The sequence below is a fragment of the Pagrus major genome, chromosome 15 (assembly GCF_040436345.1).
Source record: "Pagrus major chromosome 15, Pma_NU_1.0".
In the NCBI taxonomy this organism is placed as follows: domain Eukaryota; kingdom Metazoa; phylum Chordata; class Actinopteri; order Spariformes; family Sparidae; genus Pagrus; species Pagrus major.
In genome coordinates this window covers 30,710,061-30,728,736 of record NC_133229.1, presented here as the reverse complement: position 1 = coordinate 30,728,736, position 18,676 = coordinate 30,710,061, and the positions used below count along the sequence as shown (strand labels likewise).

The window sequence follows — 18,676 nt, the reverse complement described above, 5'->3', positions numbered from 1 at the left end:
TCATTAACACTGAATACAAGTCAGTGACCTTCACTTCCTTCATCACAAACATGACCTTTGACTCCACCCAAAAGGTTGTTTTACTTTTTCTCACAGACACGAGTAGATTATTCACAGACAGAGCGGGAGCAAAGGTCACACAGCCAACACCAAGAAACACTGTAAAAGGTCGACTCCCTTTCACTCCCTGTTCAGAGGTGATCAGAGCTTTAAGACTTAATGTTTCTACTCAAAGACAGAAAGAAGTTCATGAAGAACATTTGCTGAATTTACAAGAAGGAGACAATGATTCAGAATCTGTCAGAGACAGAGTTTCATAATGTTTATAAAGTTTTACGCTACGCAACAACTCCTAAAATTAGATGATCTGTCAAGGGAGTCTGGTGAAATTGTGGTTTATAGTTGGCTTCATGTGTTACATTTAATGCTGAATTTACAAGAAGGAGACAATGATTCAGAATTTGTCATAACTGTTTCACAAAGTTTGTTAAGTTTCTCAAGTTTCTCAACTCACTCAACAACTCTTAAAATCACTCCATTTGTTAAGGGAGTCTGGTGATGTTGTGGTTACTGGTTCAGTGGTCAGGCTGAGGCCATCACCCGACATTAATACGACATCCTGATTTGTTGTAAATGATGTCAGAAAGTGGAACCAGCTTCAGCACTCAGATCACCATCAGTGCAGAGGTCGGAGGTCAGAGGTCAGAGGTCAGGACAAACAGACAACAGATGGAGCAAATATCTCTGCAGCTGACAGAAACGGTCCGAGTCGTTCTTTATGTTCTGCTGATAATCTGTATATGACAACGCGCTCTGTCCTGCCGGCATGCTGAGCGTCACGCCATGTTTCCTGCCGTCATCTGGCTTCCTCGTGGCTCGGCCCCTCAGGGCGGCCCCGCCAACGAACCAAACGCACCATTCATCCAGCCGGAGCAGAGTCAGACCGCTGACACCGCTCGCAGCAGACGCCTCGGGGACGAAACGCTTCCTGAATCACTGCGAGTTCACTTTTTAACTGCTGCTGAAATATATTTATGCTGTTTTTTAACTTCAGTGATCTGGAGTCAAACCTGCAGCCGCTCAGTGAGGAGACAGTCCAACCAGAGCTGGTGCTGCGTTCAGGGTTCAAACTTGTGTCACTGCCGTGGTGAATTTCACACCGACACGCCGCCTCACCCTCCTGACCACACAAAGACATTCCTGTGAGGTCAGAGCAGCAAACAACAGGGCCAACGGCGGCCATGTTGGAGGGAAAACACAGTCTGAGGTGATGAGAGGTGTTTTCCTGTCCGCTGTAAGAAACAACCAGGCGAGGTTCGACTTTAACTTTCAGATCGATCTGGTCTGAAGGTTAAAGACGGAGGAGAAACACAAGAAGCTTCAGCTCACACCCGATTACCGGTCACATCTCCAAACACTTATTAATGTCGGTGCATTATTTCCTGAGTGTTGCTTCATGGTTAATGTGTAGGGTTGGTGCTCATCGTAAAAATATAAAAGAAAGAAAGAAAGAAAGAAAGAAGAAGATATTTCTTCTTCTTCACTTTCACTTTCTGATATTTTTAAAACCACAAACATTCAGAAAACATTAAAACAACAGACACACCAACATTCCCAGCATTCCTCCATCTGCTCCCCTGAACAGGAAGTGACTCCCAGTGTGTGTGTGTGTGTGTGTGTGTGTGTGTGTGTGTGTGTGTGTGTGTGTGTGTGTGTGTGTGTGTGTGTGTGTGTGTCCTCTCTGTGGGGAACCTGGACCGTTCCTGGTTCTAATTATTGAGCGGTTGACTGAGCCGTCCTCACTTTAAAGCTTCAGTCCAGCTTTTATAAAACTCGTCTGCTCGATATAGATCCAAATACTCAAAATACTGCAAATACAAGTACTCACCAGTACTTATTAATCACTTATTAACGTCCAAGTTACTTCAAACCAACTGAAAACTTAAAGTGACTTTAAAAACTGCCTCTGACTTTGTGCTCTCGATCAGATGTTTGATCCGTTACCTCCAGGCAGTTTATTTCTGAACTGAATATTGATGAGTTTTTCAATCAATCGATTCATTTAGTCTTTACAATCTCGTTTACAAGTTCCCAAGACGACATTGTGAATTACCGATTTAATGATTTATAACAGAGAAAAGTCAGTGAACTATTAACAGGAATGTAAAAACCACGGGTTTATCAGAAAGTATTGAACTATTCCTTTAAAGTGCAGCTCTCATATCTCTGCAGGTCATCCTCCACAGCAGACTCCATTATTAAAAAACATATAAGCGCTAAGACAAAGACATTTAAAGCCACTGATACGCTTCTTTAAATCCACACAGAGACTTCAGCTGAGTCCGGCAGCTTCACCTCCAGAAACACCAGCCGGTGCGATACGACACCCGAGACTCAGATCAGAAGAAACCGTTTTAAAATCTCACTTTCAGAAACGTAAACATGTTTTTTTACTGAAGCTGCAAAACAGAAAACTGACGTTTCCTTCTTCTCACAAGTGAGTTTCTGTTGTTTTTGCACATCTTGATGTAAACTGGATATTTAAAACAAGACACATGACAACATCGACTTCCTACAAAACTGTGACTGACACATTTTTCAGTTTTCAGATGTTTTATAGAGGTGAAGTCAGATATCATGTAGTCATACATCGTCTCAGTCAACACACGTCACCAACACCAACATGGCCGCCAGTTATTTGGTCGTTCGCTGATGTAAAGGGCCAGTTCTACAGTGATTCAGTGAGCGTTCAACAAGACGACGTCACTAACGAGACTGTTGGCTGCTCAAAATGGATCAGAGAAGTATTTGTCTCTCGGTCATTAAAGGTCGGGAGGTGATTATGGAGGAAGAAGTTGATCGTTGAGTCGTCTAAGCCTGAAACTCTGACGTCCTTTGGATGAGACTCAACAACCTTCCCTACCTCGAACTACCGCATGTATTTTTCTGAAATACCATTAAAAGATGAGGGATTTTGTGTCTCTGTTACCTCAACAATTAATCCATTGATAGAGAAAATTATCTGCACATTCAATGATAATGAAAATAGATAGTTAGTAATTAGTTGCAGCCAAAACTCTCAACTTTTATTTATGGTCTAAAACTTTGAATTAAATGAGGAACTATTCATTTTAATAATTAGTTGATGAGACTACAAACCTGACCGAACACTGATATCATTTTTCCGCTGGTCAAAAATCCCACTTAAACCCGCTAAGATCGGGCTTTTGTGTGCAATGGGAATGTGTAAACACGGTATTTACACCCGGGTCAGCAGTCATCAACTCGGCTCGGCTTTGATCCAAACGTACAACTATGCTAAGACCGCAGGTGAACACGCTAAAGTTTGATGTATTTCCCGTCGTGTGAAGTGATGACACGTTACCAAAATCCTGGTGTCGCGTAAATTAGAAAGAAATCTGGGATACGGTCTATTATTGTTTTTTCTTCTGTTCCAGCGTGGACCTTCATGCCGCCTACTGCTCACCTGTGATTACTTTAACTGGTGTTGTTCCCTGTGTCCGGCACATTTGTGACGTCACTGACGTACAACGTGACATCATCGACGTACGACGTGACATACAACGTGACGTACAACGTGACGTCAGTAACGTACAACGTGACATCATCGACGTACAACGTCAGTGATGTACAACGTGATGCTTCAGATAAAAACCACAGAAGGGCTGCCTTGCCTGCGGGAAGTGGGAATCTAGCAATAACCCGTGTAGACCCGCTAATTTTGGTGGAAAAGCGTCATCAGAGGCATTTCGGTGTGTACTGGACATGCACTGAGCCTTCACAGCCTCCTCTTCCTCCTCTAAGAGCTCTCAGGTTACTCTGAGCGGCTCTGAAGACAGAGAGTGACCAGAAACACTTCAGGGCCTCAGACAAAGTCCTGACAGGTCGATGGACGTCAGCGGGCCTCGTTCAGAAACACACCGTCAGCACCGAGTTAGAAACATCCTCCAAGTCTTTAACTCGATCTTTACGTTACTGTGAGATTCAGATCAGATGAATTCACTGCAGCTTTATTTGTCATAAAGTCAATGTAACACACACACACACACACACACACACACACACACACACACACACACACACACACACACACACACACACACACACACACACTCCTTCTGTCTCTGCCTGCACTGTAAGTAGATCTGCCCGCGTTTCCATGGTGACCGGTGGTTTTGTGTTTCCCAGGATATCATATGGAGGCGTTTTACACACACACACACACACACACACACACACACACACACTCTCAGCATCAGTTTTCAGACGTTACAGCTGAAGGTTTAAATGACCCGAGACACAAACTGACGCTCCGTCGTGTTTCTGATCTGCTCAGGATCTTTTTTAACGACCAGCCGACGGGTCCAAAACCCAGAAATGTTCTGGAAGCTGAGAGATGAAACCCAGAGAGGCAGCAGATCGTCACAATGAAGCAGCTGGACGCAGATAAAGTTCGGCAATTTAATTGATTGTCGAAGTTGTTTCCTCTCCTCTGCATCAGTCAGTATTTGAACATCGGACCAGTTTCTTAACTAATTATAAATATAAATAAATGATTTGTTAGAGAAGAAAAACATTACAACTACTTTTATAACGAACGGGTCGTGAAGTTCTTAGTGCTCTGCTGATGAGGCCGTCGGCTCATTAACAGCAGAAACAAAGAGTCCATTCGTAATCAAAAGATGGAGGACAAGGACACACACACACACACACACACACACACACACACACACACACACACACACACACACACACACACACACTCTGCCTGTATCAAATACACACTGACTCAATGTCACCACACATCCTCCGGCCTGCTGAGCTCAGCATGAACAGGAAGAGGCTGACAGACGAAGAGGAGGAGAAGAAGAAAGGCAGCGTCCACACTAATCAGCACATTTAAATAAAAACCAGGCTGTCAGTGAATCTAACTTCACATGATCAGCGTACACACTCCAATACAGCAGGTGGCAGTGTGACGCTGTGAGGCTGGTTTGTGGTCCGTCAATAAACAAGACGAAGACGAAGACGAAGAAGACGAAGACAAAGATGACGACGATACGATCGCAGTATTAAATCCTCCATCTTTGCTCACCACATCTGAGCCTCACGTGAGCACAAATTACAGGTCAGGAACTTTATTTAAAATACAAATATGTGAAATTATTGATCATCTTATTGGTATCAGCTCTGAGAAACAGGTAATTATTGATTATCTGTCTGAGCTGAAAGTGTCTGTTCATCGTACAAGATGACCACAGATCACTTCTGTCAACAGAGACGCCATCAGGAAACACAAGCTCCGCCTCCAAACCTTTAAAAGCACACACACACACACACACACACACACACACACACACACACACACACCATCAGCGTCTTGCTGCATATTTAACACTGGAGTGAATTATTTAGTGAAGTGTGAGAGTCGGCCATCAGGGTGAACACAGCAGGCGGAGAGACAGCTAGAGTTACTGTAACACACACACACACACACACACACACACACACACACACACACACACACTTCTACCTTGTAGTAATTCAACTTACTAAAAATACTTCATTATGTAACTTTATACCACAGTCTTCTTCTTCTTCTTCTGGTGTTTTATCTTATCAGAGGTGCATCAGTGCCTCCTTCTGAACCGGAGGAGGACTGAACCAGAACCACACATAGACCAAAAAACTGAGATCAGACTTGTGACCAACAACAAACTCAAATATCACAGCTGGGTTTTATCCTGATACGAGACGGTGTAAAAGAGGCCGGAGGTGTTTAACTCCTCCAGTCTGGAGCTCGTTAATGAGCCTCGTTAGCACTCGGTTACTCTTATTATTACTTATTATTAACAGGTGTGAGTGTCAATAACTGTCTGACATCAGACAACGAAGGCTCACCATCACAAACGGACTCAGAATCAAAGGTTTCCATTTCATTCTCACACAGAAATAGAGATTTTAAAGCTGCTGCTTTCTGCTCTGAGACGCTTCATTGTTCTGTGTGTTGACACGAACTCTGAGACCTCGAGGTTTGTGAAACCGTCCGGACTCCCGCTGAGTCAACACAAAAACAGGACGGAGCCAAAACAAAGACCAGAGTTCTGGACGACAACAGAGACGTCACGGTTCTGATGTTTTCCTCAAAACAACTGATCCTGGATTACAGCGAGTCGTCCTGTTGACTCTCACACAGCTCATCTGGTTCACTGGACTCAAAATGAAAAGAAACATGAGCATCATCCGTCCAATCACGCGTCCACTTACCTGCGAGGGCTTTGATGCGCGAGCGCTCGAACAGCCGGGCCGAGCTGTTCTCGTTGTCCCAGTCGTCGGCGTCCCAGCGGTTGTTGACGCCATCGTTGTACTGCTGCTGGATCTCCATGTGTTCGAACTCCGCCGCTACCGACGTCATCTTGACCTGGCCGCGACTCCGCCCCCGCCGCCGCCCTCGAGTCCTTCCACCTGCTGCCGCCTGCTGCCGTTAGCGACGGGACCCTCGAACACACACACACACTCACACACGCTGTCAGACCGGCTCGGACTGGCGGGCCGAGAAGATCGTCCAATAACCTGCAGAGATTCAAACACAGAGAGAGGAGAGGGTCAGTGGACGGTCCAACATCGTGTGATTCATCAACACTGTGAAGACGTTCAGACGGACACAAACAGCAGCTCAACATCTGCAACAAGAGAAGAATTTAAACATCACACAGCTCGTCAGGTGCGATCAGAGTCTCCTGAAGCCCGAACTGATCCGATAACATGTTATCTACACTCTCTGCTAAGCTAAAAGCGTTAGCCTCTGAGGCGTACACCTGGATTTTTATTTTTGAGCGGACTGTTCCTTTAAAGAGCACCTTCACACATTTCATCCGGCCTCTTCTCGACACCTCTTCAGACACGTTGTTGCAACACAAACATCTCTGCGTCTCTTTTTCTGCGACAGCTGAGTTGAGGCAGCGTGTGCGGTCGTGTCGGTTCTGATCGGGCTCAGTGAAAACAGGATTTCCAGCGTTTGAGGCTTCAGGAAGAACTAAACTAAACATCTCCAAAACGTCCACAGCTGATTTTTGTATTGTGCTTCCAGGATGTAAACTACAAGACAACACAACAGATGTTTAATGGGTTCCTCATGGTGTTTGTTCTACGGGACAGAACACAGCTGCTGCTGGACTTCAGACTGAGACCACAGTGTGAACTCACAACCAACAACGTGGAAGTCGTTTGTTTTGTTTTAATTTATCGTCAGTTTGTCCGACATGATGAAGGTTAATGTGGATCCTGTAAACAATCAACAAATATTATATATACTTAATACAAAAAACTGTCTGTAGTTTTTGTTTCGTCACTGAGATCTTTAATGTTTTGATTTGTTCTGTTCTGAAGCTGCTTTTGTGGCTTAAAGTACGTCCAGTTATAAAAAGTGTTAAATATATTTACTGCCTGTAAACAGTCAGACTTCAGTCCACCCACTCACTGATACACAAACTCTGAACTTTGCTGTGTTGAAGTTAAAACTGGAGGGAAACGATGTGACGACAGTCAGACAGCTGCAGGCTGCTCTGCTGTGGACGCCATGTGACCACCACCCTGCTCTCTGATTGGCTGCAGGCCGTCTCAGCCTCTTCCTTTGTCTGTAAACTGAGAGAGCGCTGCCTCCTACTGGTCACAACACGTTACTGCACACACACACACACACACACACACACACACACACACACACACACACACACACACACACACACACACACACACACACACACACACACACACGCCTCAGAGCTGTGAGGCGTTCAGGAACCAAACCGACAAACATTAAATGATCACAGGCAGCAGGTAAGACCACATAGATAATTCATAATGATCATAATTTATTAAATGATCAATAAATAGTTAATTCTGAGCCCATTAACTGAAGAGGATCAGACTGATGTGAAGTTAAAGTCTGTATTAATGATGCGGTCGTGTTCAGGAGGCGAAACATGAAGCGTGTTTGTGTTTGAAGATAATCTTTTGTCTCAAATGATCTTACAACACAAAATGTTTCACTTTAAAGTCATTTTGTTGTTCAGCAAACTGGAATATCTCCATCAGTGTCCACAGTTTAAGATCAATTAGATAAATAAGATTAAGTTTAATTAAAATGTGGATTAATTCGCCTGTAAATCAGTTTTGTTTGTGATCAGATTCAGACTCGCTGTGGCTTTTTACCGACTGTTCCTCTCAGCGGGCTCGCCGCCCCTGAACCAGTCTGAACAAACAGCAGGTAAACAGTCGGAGTCAGCAGCACGACTCAGCAGCACCGGTCTGTTTGGATCCTGCAGTCAGCACGCGGCACCGTGACTCGACACAAACACACAGAGAGACGGCTGCAGCGGCCCGGTCACATCTCAGCCTCAACCTGCTTCTTCTTCTTCTCCTGGGGTTTTAAACGTGTCGTGATCCAACAGTTTCACTGCAGAACATGATGCTGACGGACTGAAGGTCCGGTTCAGACCGTTCACTCACAAGAACCTAAACTAAAGAAATCGTCACTGAGCTGTCCTGTCCTCAATTTGACTTATCAATCAGAATAAATAATCAATAAATAGTGAAAATCAGAGCTGCAAAAATGATTAAAATGTGCTGGTTTCAGCTCCTCAAATGTGCCGATCAGCTGTTCTTCTGTCTTCACGTTCAGGGAAAATGATGACATCATCTCAGTGATTGATTCAAACTGTGATTGATCGATCAACAAAGAAAACAACTATAAAAACTATAAAAAACAGACGTAGAGTCAGAGATTATTGATTCGTCTGTGTGAAAAGAAGAAAACTCAGATCTGTTCACTGATTGGCTGCAGCCGTCCCCCAGCAATGATTTCATTCTGAGGCTCCGCCCACTGACGTTTAAATCGACCAATGAGATTTTTTATCCTCCTCTGCAGAGCCGAAACTCTGTTTTTCTGGAAGGACGCAGGAACACACACGCTGATATACTGTGTGTGTGTGTGTGTGTGTGTGTGTGTGTGTGTGCGTGTGTGCGTGTGCGCGCGCCTGCTGCCACCCACTTGCAGCTCAACAACCAGTCAGGCTGGAGCTGCTTGTGTTGCTACGCTAAAAATACGCTACCACTGGGACCCTGACAGGAGTGTGTGTGTGTGTGTGTGTGTGTGTGTGTGTGTGTGTGTGTGTGTGTTGCCAGAGTGAAGCTAACACAATGTGCACTCATTCAGAAGCAATAAAGCACACAGACACATGGACACACACACACACACACTGGGCACGGAGTCATGACAACACACACACAGATTTTGGAAAGTGTGTCACTCTCTGACACTTTTACTCTTTGAATTACCGACTGATTCTTCGTCTTAACAACAAATCAGTTTATAATTTAAATCAGAAACTGATCGACGGTCATCAGAGCCGAGCGTGACGTCTTCACCACCCACAGATCTGAAGCAGAGCAGCAGCTTCACTCCGACGAAACCACAAAGTGTTTCAGTGTTTCTGCTTTGTAAATGTCGTAAAGCTGCAAATCAACTTCACAAACATCTGAAAGTATTTAAGTTGTTATTTACAGATCAAACACTGAAGCCGAGTTCGTGTCTCTTTTAGCTCTGTTTTTGGTCTCCACCGCCTCCTGAGGGAAACATCCGTCTCTTCAGCTGCTGAACGCTCCGACATGTTCACCAGCCAGTCCAGATACTAGATACTGTACTGTCGTATATTATCAGTGTTTGTTTGATGACAACAGCTGCTGGAAACACTAAACACACCAAAACTAGCAGCTAAAAGAGGCTAAAAGAGCTTAATAGAGCTTATAGGCTACAATTATAGTATTTAAGTTTATTTTATTTGTATTTTATGTTGATTAGCAGTATCAATAGTATAAATAGTTCAATATTCGATATTGTGAAAATCTTAAAACACAAACACTTTTCATTTACTGTCAGAAATGATGAAGAAAAATAGAAAATCCTCACATTTAAGAAGCAGGAGACAGAAGATGTCTGACTGTTTTTTGTGTTAAAAAAAAACAAGTAAAACAATGAATCGATTATCAAAATAGTTGCAGACTAATTTTCTTTCGATACATTAATCGATTAAACGACTAACCGTTGCAGCTTTAAAGTGGCTCCTCCTCCTAAAAGTCCTCCGTGTTTCTACCTCTACCGAGCTTTCAGCATTTTAGCATTTTTAGCAGCAACCACAGGGGAGAAAACTGACGCACTGGACCTTTAAACTGTCCTGGTGAGGAGACGCCCGACCTGAAAGTATGATGTCATGTATGCATGAAGGGCGAGAGAGCATGCAGAGAGAGAGAGAGAGAGAGAGAGAGAGAGAGAGAGAGAGAGAGAGAGAGAGAGAGAGAGGGGGAAATGACTGGTTACTGGTGAGTCCATGTGGTAAAGCCAGCAGGAGAGATATTTATAGCAGGAGGACGGAGAGATACGGAGCAGAGACGTCGAAAACAGGAAGGACAGAAATAGAGACAGAGAAGAAGAAGAAGAAGATGATGACAGGATGATACAGGAGACAGAAGAAGAAGAGAAACTCAGAGAGGAGAGTCGCTGACGACCGGTCGACCATCGTCGTCGTCCAGAGACGTTCACGTCAGATAGCAAAGAGCGTTTTGTTCAGTTCTGGGGTCGTGTTAAAGTGGACGTGATAAAAATCATTTCAGACTTTATGATTTCTGAGCTCACGTGGATCTTCTCTCTCCTCTCCATCCCTCGCCCACGCCGTCCTCCCACCTCTCTCACCTCCCAGCATCCTTCACTTCACTACAATCAGCTGAGAGCTCTCCCCCCTCCCTCCTCCCCGTCGCTCTGAACACGCTGTACTTTTTAATCTTCTTCAATTAAAATGTATTAATCACTTTTTATCAGAGCGCTGTAACTGCAGCGCGAATGTAACTAAGTACATTTACTCAAGTACCATGTTACTTATACTTCTACTCCATTTTGGAAGCAGATATTGTAACATTTATCTGATTACTTTAGTTACTAGTTACTTTACAGATTACACGCTGCATCTGAGCCAAAGTGGAACATTTTTTAATTAATTTATCTTCTCATCAATCAGATAAAAACAAGGAAAACACTGATTCTGATCATCAGAAAAGGCAAAATATCAGATCAATAATCGTCAAATAAAACAGTATATAAAAATAAAATGTTATTTTAGATATTTAAGTACATTTATTGCCAGAAAGTGACTTTTTAGGGCGACGATTGACCTCCTGAAGTAGAGAGTCTACATAAGTCTCCTTTTTTAGACGACGACCACATACATGTACGTGTCAGCTGACAGGACGACTGTCGCTAGAAGATTTCATTAGCTGGAGCTAACTAGCCTAAGCTAACGCTAAACATCTGAGCTGGTTTAAGGGCAACGTTTCTACTGAGTCACGATAAAAAACATTACACACTGAGTGCACAGGCCGAAACACAGAAACTGGATTTGTTTGATTCACCGACTGCTGACAGGATTTCCAGAGAAGTGCTTCTAGAGTAAAGTTACCAACCACAGCTACCAACATCGATGCTATCATGCTAACAGACTGAAGCCACCCGCTGATGATCCATGAAGAAGACATGGACATGAGGAGCAGTAGTATTATTATTATTAATGACAGTAGTATCTTGTTATTTGCTGTACAGGATGTGACTGTCGGTCCGTCTGCAGCTGCTGCAGTGTAAACTCTCATTATCATCTGAAGTGAATCATGTTGCATCTTTTCTCTCTCTGTGAGTCCGCAGTGAAAAAAAAAAAAAAGGCATTATCAAGTCCAAACTGCAGATCTCCATGGTAACCGCTGTCCCAGCATGCACGGCGTGTGGGAGCCCACTCGTCAGGCTGCCGACAGCGGCACAAAGAGACTCGGCTGGAGCTTCAGAAGAAAAGAGAAAGTTTCTCTGACAGTGAAGCCAAATTACAGAGACGCAGAAGAGACGAGAACAAAGAGGACGACCTTCTCAGATCAACACCATCTCTGAAGACGTGAAACTACACGGAAATAATTCACTTTACATCGAGTTTCTCTGCGACTTTGTTCTTTACATGTTGTAGAAAAATAATTACTGTGTTTCTGAGAATTTAATCTGAAAACCTGAGTGGAAACGCTGCAAACTGGCGCTCAGCGGCAAAATAAAGATCATCATCACCACAAACACTCACAACACAAAAAGTCACTCTGGGCCGCAGAGCGTCTCGTGATGATGTCATTACCAGTGTCGGCCTGAACGTTACAGCGTGGAGCTCCTCCTGGAGGCTCGAGGGTCGTAGATAACTACAATAACAAAGAGTCGATGGAAAGAAACAGAAATGGAAAGTTGATTTTTGAGTCTCGTTCCCAACTCGTCAAATACTGACGGAACAGGTCGGGTCGGGTCGGGTCGGGTCGGCCTGGAACTGGAGCTTTTAGTCACTGCTGGACTGTTTACACGCTTATGAAGATAATCATAGTTAATATCAGTGTATCATGACGCCTCTATATCGCACCTCTTCTTCTCTTCTTCTTCCTACATTTCTTTCCATCTTACTGTTTTTACTGTTTCTTGTATTTTCTTGTTTTTAACTTCATATTTCAAACTGGAAGAAGATCATCGACCGGGAAGCTTCTGGCTTTGACCCGACATGAAACAGACCAGTGAGAGAAAGACGAGATGGACTGAATGAAGTGAAGAACAGCTGTGAAGACGACCTCGACTGTGACTCTTCAAAGTGATGTCAGCTGTCAGAAGAAGGAACAGACGTCCAGAGCTCGAGGAGAAGAAACCAGGACGTGAGACTTCAAACTGTGATAAAGAGAATACAGACTGGATCTGTGCAGCAGAGACGTCCTGTCAGATCTCAGCGTCTCTCTCTGAGCTTTTTACCGTTCGAGTATCAATTGTTCACCATGGCAACACCATGGCAACCAACCAGGCCCGAGCAGCGTTCAAACTCCCACACAGGCCGAACCGCCTTCACACTGCAGCCGCCACTCTCACCTGCACACACATACATGCACACACACACAGACACGCACAGCTCGTATTCAGATAATAAAAGCCTCTGCGAGCTTCTGAAGTGTCTCATAAAGACGACGGACTCATTTTATCTTCATGAAGACTCACAAACATTTTCAACACAAACTGAATCATCACGTCTTTAAAATGACGGCAGCTGTCACTGTCACCGTGTTCGTCCATCATTTGTTTCACTACATGGGAGTCTGACAGGTGAAGAAAGACGATCACGCAGGCAGCCGGTGTTGATCAGCAGGAACCTGACGGACGACCTCTTTCTGACCACTTTGTTTTTCTTACAGGCTGATTTGGGAGTTACAGTCTGAACGTCAGGGAGGTGGACTGAGGTTATCAGGTGGTGTTCTCCGTCCCTACTCTATCTGCACGTTACCTTTTTTAAAATCCCCGTCGCTATGGGAAACAACAACAACCTGGGAGCTAGCAGCCTGCATGCTAACTGTAGGAAGCCGTTAGCTTTTCTTTTCCTTTGCAGGGATTTGAATGTCGGGGTTCAACTGTCAACGAGCAAGACAAGTCCCGCCTGACACTATTTAGCAGCGACACTGTGCAGCCAGACCTTTCTCTAACTTGAGACCCGACCCGACCCGACCCGACAATAGATGGCTGATCTTCTGAGCCTCCTCACTCTTGCTGTGTCATCACGCTGCGTCTGTGTGTAACACACACTTCTGTCCAAGGTCGCCTCCACCTTCACTGTAGTGCTTCTTTAAAGACAACACACAGGTGTGAGTGTATATTTAGGACATGTGAGTGTGTGTTGGAGGAGCGAGTCATCCATCAGCTCCTCTCTGCAGTGTAATGTAGGCCACACACAGCCATGTAGGGCAGCAGCAGCTATCTGACCCGACACCGTCCCACTCAAACGGCATCAGGACGCTGCCGTCCACACAGAGCCGGAGGGACGGACTCAGAGTCTCTGCGAGAGGACGGGGACAGGAAGCAGAGACGGGACGGGTGCGGGTCTGTCGCAGTGCAGATGTAGGAGGTCGATTCACGCTCACATGTGGATCATAAAAACTGTTTTACTGCGAGTGAAGAGGCTGCATTCATCTGCAGCGCTCTGCTCTGTGTGATCATCTCTGATGAAGCTACGCTCGATTAATATCAAGAATATTCACTATAACAGAAACAGACACAGAAACATGAATCCATCAGCTCCGATGCTGTACTGATGGAGAAAGGAGAAAGTCCCCAGACTCCCTTTAAAAAACGCTCAGTTTAGTGAGTTGTTGAGTTGGAGACACTTTATAAACTGACTCTCTGACTGATTCTTCATTATTTGTTCCTTCTTGTAAATTCGGCAGATGTTCCTCATGAACTTCTTTCTGTCTTTGAGCAGAAACACTGAGGATGCTGATGTCAGGTGAGAGCAGGTCCAGTGAGGACGCTGCTGGTCTCAGGTGACCTGCTGTCTCTCTGACCGTCACATTAAACTTGTCGGAGCTACAGCAGTGGTTTTTTTTCCGCTTCCTGTTGAACCCTCTGTGTTCTGACAGCGATTGTTACAGACGTGTTATTTTCTTCCTGCGTCAGCTTTGTTATGAGAAAAGACAAAGTGACACATGAAAAGCGTCACAGAGACAAAAGAGTCGCTGAGTTCAGCCTCTTCCTGTGTAATTACTGCGAGACGAAGCATCAGCACACTGAAGAGTTTTACACTCGCTGAGCTTCCTGTTGCGCTCCCACAGCCTCTGCCGCAGTCAGAGAGGGATGGAAAACCTGCTCACGGGCCAGAAGAAGTCCTGCTCGCTCTGCTGCGGCGAAGCGGGCCGGAGGTTCTGGTGACTGAACGTGAGAGAGAGCATCCTGTCGGTCCGACTGCAGGACAGCCGGCGCCTCCCTCCGCTCCCTTTAATCAGGTTATCTGGGAAGGTTAACTGCTAAATGCGTTTAGCGGTTGCCATGGTTACACTGATAAATCAATGAGGCAATGGACTGACAGCACACACACACACACACACACACACACACACACACACACACACAGCCCAGTCTCCTGCTGTGAACTCATCTCGTTAACTTCAGAGCTGCTAATTGTTTAAAGTCACAGAACGAGCAGATTCATTGTTTCAGTCTCGTCCTCTCGGGGTGAAGATCCACCGACCACCATGAGATCAGCCCTGTTTTTGTTTCTGAGCTCTCTGTGATCGTCTCTCTGAGGGAACATCTGTTTGGTCACTCTCGTTATAAATCATCTGTAATTATCTGGTTTTCCCAGATATCTGTCATATGGCCAATTATCTGCATTTTACTTTTCCGATTGCCAATAAAATTATTTAATTTAAAAGTGACAGGAAGTCAGAGAGCGGGACATCGTAGTGCATCCTGTCAACTTTTTCAAAATAAAACGATCTACAGCGCGACAAAGTCAACAAATAACAGAAGGATTTAACTACGTAACCACAGAAACACAGAAATCAAAGAGAAACGATCAAATAAACAATCTGAGCAACAACATCAGGAGACGCTCCCGCTGGGACACGAAGCCACGAGGAGGACGACACAAAACAAAACGACCTCGCTGTTCAGGAAAACTTTCAAAGCAGCTGCAGACAGTCGAAGCAGGAAGTGAGTCTGAACATCCAGCTTGTTTACAAAAATGACCAAAATGTTGAATAACCACAATAATCCTTTAAAAGATAAGAAGCCGGAGCAGCTGCAGATTAAAGTAAAACATGAAGCGTTAATGTTTCAAACTTCCCTCCTCGTCCTGTTTACTGCAGACACCATTATTAATCTCTGCAGCGGTTTGAACACAGATCCAAACATTCGGACTGTTTTATGATCAGCAGATCATCTCGATCAGATAACTTCATGTTTCTGAGGATCAGGTCTCGTCTCTGGAGGTCGAGGTGACGTGGAGCTGCGGCGTCCGTCCGTCCTTCTGTCAGAGGACGAACAGCGACGCAGAGCTGACACACAATCCACAGCTGCATCATCACAACACACACACACACACACACACACAGCTGGAGCACGGATCAATCAGAGAAGTCGATCACGACACAAAAATAAAAGCCTGTCCCAGAAATCTGAGCGCTTCGCTTACAAAATAAAAGCTGATGAAACTCGAACGTGAAGATCTGAAATCTGTTGAACTGAACTGGAGTCAGATTAAAGTGCAGACGTGTAACTTATTAATTTACTCTGCAACAACAGATCAGAAGGAAACAACAACCTTTACTGATGATCTTTGTTTTTATAAAGCAACGAACAACAGTCAAAACGCTGGCTGTTCATCTGTCAGAGCCTCGAGGAGTTCACAGGCGGCCATGTTCATGATCTCCATCTCAGATTTCATTACACATCAATTAAATAAAGTTTTCAACACATTTTAAACATTTTATCTGTTTTTGACCCAAAACGTATCTGGACTCTCCTGGTTTCTGTTTTTTATGTAGCTCAGGGAATTATGATCACAGAGACACTTTAACTGCACAGTCGTGTTTTAAAAAGACAATTAATGTATTTTTAAATCTTGAAATTAACCTTTAAAACAGATGGTGAAACAGTTAAACCCACCACATTATAAAGTGAAGCTGCTATTTGATCTCACACACACACACACACACACACACACACACACACACACACACACACACACACACACACACACACACACACACAGGTCTCTATCCAGGTCTTAAGCTGGATGAGATAAAACCATTCAGTCAGTTTCCGGGGCCTCTCTGCTCCGTCATGTGAGAGGAGAGCCAACACACACACACTGACACACACACACACACACACACACACACACACACACACACACACACACACACACACACAGATGACAAAAGAGTGAGCGTATAAAAGGCTGAAAGCGGAGGAATGTGTCAGCAGTCGGAGGGGATGAGATCACACATCAGAGCTGGCTGCGAGGAGAGAGAGGGCGAACGAGCACATGTGTGAATAGAGAGAGAGAGAGAGAGGAAAAACTGAGACATGAAGTTTTCCATCTGGTCAGAACACACGAGCCGGGCCCGGATCTCTGGATCAGGTGGAGCCCGGACGTGACAACAGTCAGTGAACCCTGATGAACACACACACACACACACACACACACACACACACACACACACACACACACAGATCCAATCACAGTAACTAATGGCTGATATCAGCGATGTGATGACATCATCCACACGATGGATCCAGATCAAACATCTGGAGATGAAATCAGACGATCACAAACTGGGATTTTTACTCTTTCAGCTGCTTTTATAAAAACTCGTCTATGAAAATATGAAACAACGACATCTTTAACCATGAAAGAGTTTCAGGTCATCGTCACTTTCTGGTCATTAGCGAAACCCACAATTGATCCGGTCCAGTAGGACCGTCCGCAGACGCTCGGGGAGCGAATGTGTGAACATTACTTGAATTGTCTCGGCCAGAAATAAAATTCAACCACATCATGAAACAGAAACATGTAGAAGTAAAGGTTGTAGATTTTATTATCGTATCTTTAAGACCGTCTATCAGTGTCACACACTCACAGACTGGACCTGATGACAGTGAACGCATCACGGTACGTACGACAGAAGTCCGCCAGGGCTCGGTCCACACGACAGAAGTTTACTGTGATATTTACTATAAGTTTACTGACATTATAAACTCTCACTTCACTGCAAACAATGTTTACATCAGCTGATACACTGATTTTATCTCTGATCACATCCGGATCAGAGCCGACCCGAAACATGTTGAGGAGGACGACTGCGTGTTATCTGATAAAACTCCTCCAGTGATGTCACTCAGTGGCAAAGTTGCATTGTGGGTAATGTAAACCAGGGTTATACTCCCTTCTCCTGCTGCTCTCGATCCAACATGGCCGCCAGAGCAGCAGAGTCGTCATCCACCAACTGTTTTATAAGAGTCACACAGACACACACACACACACACACACACACACACACACACACACACACACACACACACTGTACTGTACTGTACTGTTGTGTAATGTGGTGTGTGTCTCACTGTGTGTGTGTGTGTGTGTGTGTGTGTGTGTGTGTGTGTGTGTGTGTGAGATCCACCCTCCAGCGGCTCGTTGACCTCTGACCCTCCTCTCACCACACAGTCTGTCACAGGGGACCGGGTTCACAAGAGTGATGCATTCTGGGATCGTGACATGTCATCAGTGCTGTCTGGTTCTGGTTCTGGTTCTGGTGTTAAAGGCTCATCACAGTGAAGTGATGGTCGAGTCTCTGCAGTGATTGATGCAGGTTGTTTCTCTGCTGCTCTTTTGTCTTTCTGTCACTTTGATTTCCAGACGTGTGCTCCTCCTCCTCCATCTCAAACACGTCTCGTAACTTCAAACTGACCCGAACTGAACTGAACCGAGCCAAACCAAACCAAACCAGATCAGATCAGGTAGGAACCAGAGTGCAGCAGCCTCACGTCCTCACAGCTGAGCTGCTGCTCACATCAATAAGTCATGAGGTCACATTTACTCACTCAGGCGAGCTGTTTTCTTCAGAGGAGCTGAACTGAGCTGAGACAAAGAACCAGACCAGAACTCAGCTCAGACAAAGAACCAGACCAGAACTCAGCTCAGACAAAGAACCAGACCAGAACTCAGCTCAGACAAAGAACCAGACATCTACTGACATTTTATAATGTACGGAAGGG

The 18,676-nt window shown here is 44.8% G+C and overlaps 1 protein-coding gene across 1 annotated transcript in view; it reads right to left on the bottom strand.

The window, feature by feature from the left end:
* The window catches only part of LOC141009275 (spectrin beta chain, non-erythrocytic 1), a 105,081-nt gene that overhangs the window by 64,810 nt on the left and 21,595 nt on the right, over window positions 1-18,676 (bottom strand). The window contains exon 2 of the mRNA XM_073481792.1: window positions 6,289-6,594. Coding sequence (XP_073337893.1) covers window positions 6,289-6,436 — 148 coding nt within the window. The 5' untranslated portion in view covers window positions 6,437-6,594. The remainder of the gene's footprint in view (window positions 1-6,288; window positions 6,595-18,676) is intronic.